This window comes from Sphaeroforma arctica (assembly GCF_001186125.1).
Source record: "Sphaeroforma arctica JP610 unplaced genomic scaffold supercont1.52, whole genome shotgun sequence".
Classification (NCBI taxonomy): Eukaryota; class Ichthyosporea; order Ichthyophonida; genus Sphaeroforma; species Sphaeroforma arctica.
In genome coordinates this window covers 10,780-15,762 of record NW_014040506.1, presented here as the reverse complement: position 1 = coordinate 15,762, position 4,983 = coordinate 10,780, and the positions used below count along the sequence as shown (strand labels likewise).

Below are 4,983 nucleotides of genomic sequence, written 5' to 3'. Positions count from 1 at the left end.
ACACACAATATATATAAATAAATACTAAAAAAATGAATATATATATATATATATATATATATATGCATGATCATTATGTGCACATTGTGTATGCTTACATATTCAGAAATGGATGCTGCAGTAGTTGTCCCGGCGTTGGCCGTTCACCAGGCCTTATCCTCAGACACAACGATATAAAATCACGCATCTCGTCGCTCATTGGCAGATTCACAACTCCCGTGTCCCGATTGAAGCAGTCAGCAAATCTCTCCTCTAGCAGAGCTGCATGACTCATACAAATCTTCTGTAACGCACTACGTGTGCTATACCGTTCTCCTGGTAAAACACTAAAACTCTTGTCATCTTGGTCAGCAGACTTTTCCCCACCGATACCCACACCCACACAATCCTCATCCGCTGTACCACCAACATCCAACGGGACATCTTGTGCGAGCATCAGAATATCGCACAGAAGTTCTTCCAGATCCTCTGATTTTCGGACCGGTCTACTAGCGTTGCCTTGGTTACCATCTGCCCTCACACTCGCCGGACCATACCTACTGCCCTTTGCCTCTCCGAGGCTACTCTTCTTGCGGCTGTCCCCACCGTTACTATGCTTGCCATCATGATGGGAAGTACCATACTCTGAGGCATTCCGTCTATCCGCATTGCGAATGTCCTTATCACTACGTAAATTATTGTTTCCTGTAGATCGGGCAGCAGTGTCAGCTGTAGCACCCCTATCTCGCTGCCATAGATACGACCCTAACGTCAACTCGAGCAATATCAGCCCGAGTGCCCACACATCAAACTTCGGATTAGCGCCTGCGTCCACTACAACATCTGATGCCACATTCCCCACAGCACTCGTCTCGTCACAGTCCGAATGACAACCTGGCAGAGGGATATGCCTGCCCTTGGGATCGACTGAGAGGACCGGGTGTGTGGTGTGCACGGGAATCACTGAGCCTGGATCCGTACTCGCCTTAGCGAACTCCAGCGCCAGCAGCTCTGGGGCCATATACTCAGGCACACCAAAGGGGAAGGCCACCTCGGCGCCGTTGGCTGTGAGATAGAAGTCACCGTACCCGCTAAGCCTCACGTCCCCACCCGAAAACTTAGTTCCTTCGGGGCCCTTATGTCTACTTGGTTTACACTGACACCCGTTTGTATGTTCAGCATCGGTCGTAGGCCTGGTTCTGGTTGCACCGGTGGGTTGGATGATAAACTTGTCTGGCGTACACTCCCGCCTACAGCAGCGCTGCCGAGTGTCTTGTGAGCCCGGCCTCTGTGCTGCACCGATATTATCCGTGCCGTCATCAAATCTAGCGGCTTGCCCCATACTCTCCGTGCGACTGAGGGAAGAGTGTGTAGACGATTTTTCTTCGGCACTGTCCGTCCACGTTTTTCGCATCTGAGCCGAGAAGAGGGACAAAGCGGTAGAAGGTTATTGATGGCTACACAATATAAAGCTGTCATTAAATGTTTTTAGAGGACGTCTGTTGTTGAACACGCAAACAAATAGAATCCCGAGCTGTATCTACAAAATGTGTTTGATAAAAAACTATCATTCCAGGTGTCTCGATGCCAATATTCCTCGCAGTCAAAGCTACAGGTCAGGTTTGGATCTGTAAGCCGAACCACCATGAAGAATTAGAGCTAAATGCCAAGTTTGACCACATCCGCATTAAATATCATCAAATGGGCACGGAATTTCGTGAAAGAAAGCGATGGTATGGAGGAGGGGTCAGGATAGGCTTTCGATCATCCGGTTAACTCCGGGGCAGAACGATTACCCTGAATACTATCGGATACTACCCCTCCGAATTACTATGACAGTGTTGTACAGTCGAATATGATTGACTACCTACTTATCATCGCATGACTATGCACAGGGAAACGTCCATCTATCAGATTTGTATCTCGTTCCAGAGCAGAGTGAACTGGAGACTCCCAGGCGACAAAAGGTGGTTTTGTGTTTGTATCGCCAAGAAAACATTCGCGACACACTCGTAAATTCATACACATCCCCAGAAGCACGCAGTCGTTTTTATATAAACCCGGGCTCACACATTGTATTGAATCTTGCAGCTCAAGAGTCACTCCACCCTGTGAACTGACGAGTATTTAATATCAATTCCCCTTATTCTGATAAGTATATCCTTTCAACTCGCATCTACATAGTACAGAAAATATGGGCGTAGTGTAAAGCATCTGGTAACTTATACACTGCATACCTGTTCTTAATTCTCACGTGCCTAGAAGGGTACGGTAAACCGACACTCTCCACGTGGCTGACATTTAGCAGGAGTATCGTGAACATTTTGAGCGCATAAGACGACCATCACTCGCAAAACCTGTCAGCACATTGCGCTATCATTGCAGCTTCTCACAGCATGTCTCGACTAAAGCCACAGCTTTAAGTCGGTATACAATCGTTCCCAGTCCACACATCCGTTGTACGGTGTGAGCACCTGCACAATATGTCGTATTGCACTATAATATACGAATAAACATATTCAATAGGCAACCATCACGTAACACGGCCGATCCCCTCATCAAACTAACGGGCTCAAAAGCCATTACATCTCAATCAATTCACGCCTACCTCGTACGGAATAGTGAGTTGTATACTCTCCGGTGACAGGTGCCGGTGGCAAGTACCCAATGTGTTCAGATGGTGCAACGCACAGACGATCTGTACAGTCCAGTGACGAATCTGGTCCTCTGGTATAGGTACACCACTCGCAATGACATCGCTCAGTGTGGTGGTGTAGGCCTCGGAGACTACCATCACCCTCTCTGCAAGGTAGGGATGGTAAAGTGATAAAGGTGCATAATTTGGTCATTTTTGTACATGAACGTTGCTAATCTATACATCTACACACACACATATATATATAGATATACACATACATACATACATACATATATATATATATATATATATATATATAATATATTACACACATATATATATATGTATTTTATTATATATATATATACATATATATATATATATATACAGATATATATATATATATATATTAGTATAATATATATATATATACAAATATATATATATATACATATACATATACATATACATATATATATATATATATAAGTATATATATATATATATATATATGTATATACGTATATGTATATATGCATATACATATACATATCCATATCCATATCCATATATATATATAGGCCTAAAACTACGTATACATACTGACATACAGAGACAGAGACAGAGACAGACACGGACACAGACACAGACACACACAGACATATATATATATATATATGTCTGGTGAAAATGTGAACATTCCAGACTGCCAGTACCATTCCTGCACGACTTCTATGACAACTCTAGTGGGTTAACACCGATTTTAGTCTCTTGGTTCCATTCTTGTTGCTCGTGTATGTAATAGCCTATAACTTTCATGATACCGATTTATAAATACCGCTACAAAAGACGGTGAAGACTGGGAATACTGCTGACTGGTAGCAATATCCTGGCGAACACCAATCAGATTCTCTGTGTTTCTAGCCGTTCACACAAGCAAACAACACTTTACGATCATAAAATCAGAAAGATCAATACGCGGGGGCGGCGGTACAAAGCGTTGAAATTGGGACATATATCGGAGGTCAATGTAACTGCAATAAGTAAGCACATACGCACGATGCGCGCTGTGAGAGAGCCTGTGCAATGGTATACATGCAGGTGGCGAATGCCTCCCTTATAGTACACGCAGCGACCGATAACATTGCTTGGATGCTGCTCGGAGTTTCCATACGCACTTTCTCCGTCCAATTTGAGAGAACACAACCAAATCTTTCTTCAATTCAAAGTAACTTCTAATCGTTTTGGCCAATTTCCGACAACTTGCCGATTCCTTTCTACAATTTCCGAGACATTCACAGTGCCTTTTGCCTTTTCAACCATTTAACAACACAGTATTACGCGTATTCCAAATACACACCATGATCGCCAATGACAAGGTCGATGTACTCGCACAGGTGTGGGTGTCGAATGCCCTTGAGACTCTCAAAGCGACCGGTCATATTGACCGAGTAGGGAGTGTACGGCAAGCCATTGTCAGCTCTACCGAGATTGAACGCAGGAACGTAAGCAGATTACATTAAAATGTGAATGGTGGCCAGATGTAGTTATGTGTAGCACTGCGGGGATCAAGAACCATTTTAGATGTAAAAATGCTATGCATATAATTTGCAGCAACGTGATATGTGAAAAATGCTGATGCCAAGCAACGAGAATAAGGCATATACTGTTCACGATTAATTGGTTACATGGCTCTAAACACTTAACAATACATCAAAATTCAGAAATTGGAATGTCAACCTTATCTGAACCATTAATAATAGAATACATACAGCATAGTCACTGGAGTCTACCACGTGTACACATCCCTAGCCATCACAAACCAACCCAACCAGGCAACCTGGCCGACGATATGCACACATCAGATACCATACATACCTCTCTGCCCCAGATAGTGAGATGGCAGTGAATATATGCACCCCAAGAGACCCCATACTTTCACAATAGAGGAGTGGTGGTACTACTACAGGCTGTATCCCATTGTGGGTATGCCCTATTTCTCGGTAGCGCGTCCCAGGATGGCGATTAGACTATAGATAGTGGGAGAAGTGAGTTGAATGACCAGTTAGATAAGTCATTGACACATATATTATAAGGAAGGTAGGGATTATAGATTGCTCAAATTCGGGTGTTCCAAGGAATGAGAGCAAAAAAACAGCAACCCCAAACTTGCCGAAATCTCTGAAGGTTAGGGCATTTCATAGATGAGGCAAGGTGTATGCACGCTGTTTTAAGGAAGCTCTTCCTCTTCGATACACACGTGAACAGAGAAACCAGTCTCTTTCTCTTTATATACATGCAAATATATACGTATATATACATATATATATATATATATATATATATATATATAACACACACACACA

At 43.1% G+C, this 4,983-nt stretch overlaps 1 protein-coding gene across 1 annotated transcript; it reads right to left on the bottom strand.

The window, feature by feature from the left end:
* Positions 1-94: 94 nt before the first annotated feature.
* Positions 95-4,647, bottom strand: SARC_01333 (serine/threonine protein kinase; the record flags this gene model as incomplete). The annotated part of the gene is made up of 4 exons (XM_014304930.1): positions 95-1,393; positions 2,588-2,781; positions 3,978-4,099; positions 4,496-4,647. Coding segments are annotated over 4 exons (1,767 nt in total), but the record flags the coding sequence as incomplete, so codon positions are not given.
* Positions 4,648-4,983: the final 336 nt, after the last annotated feature.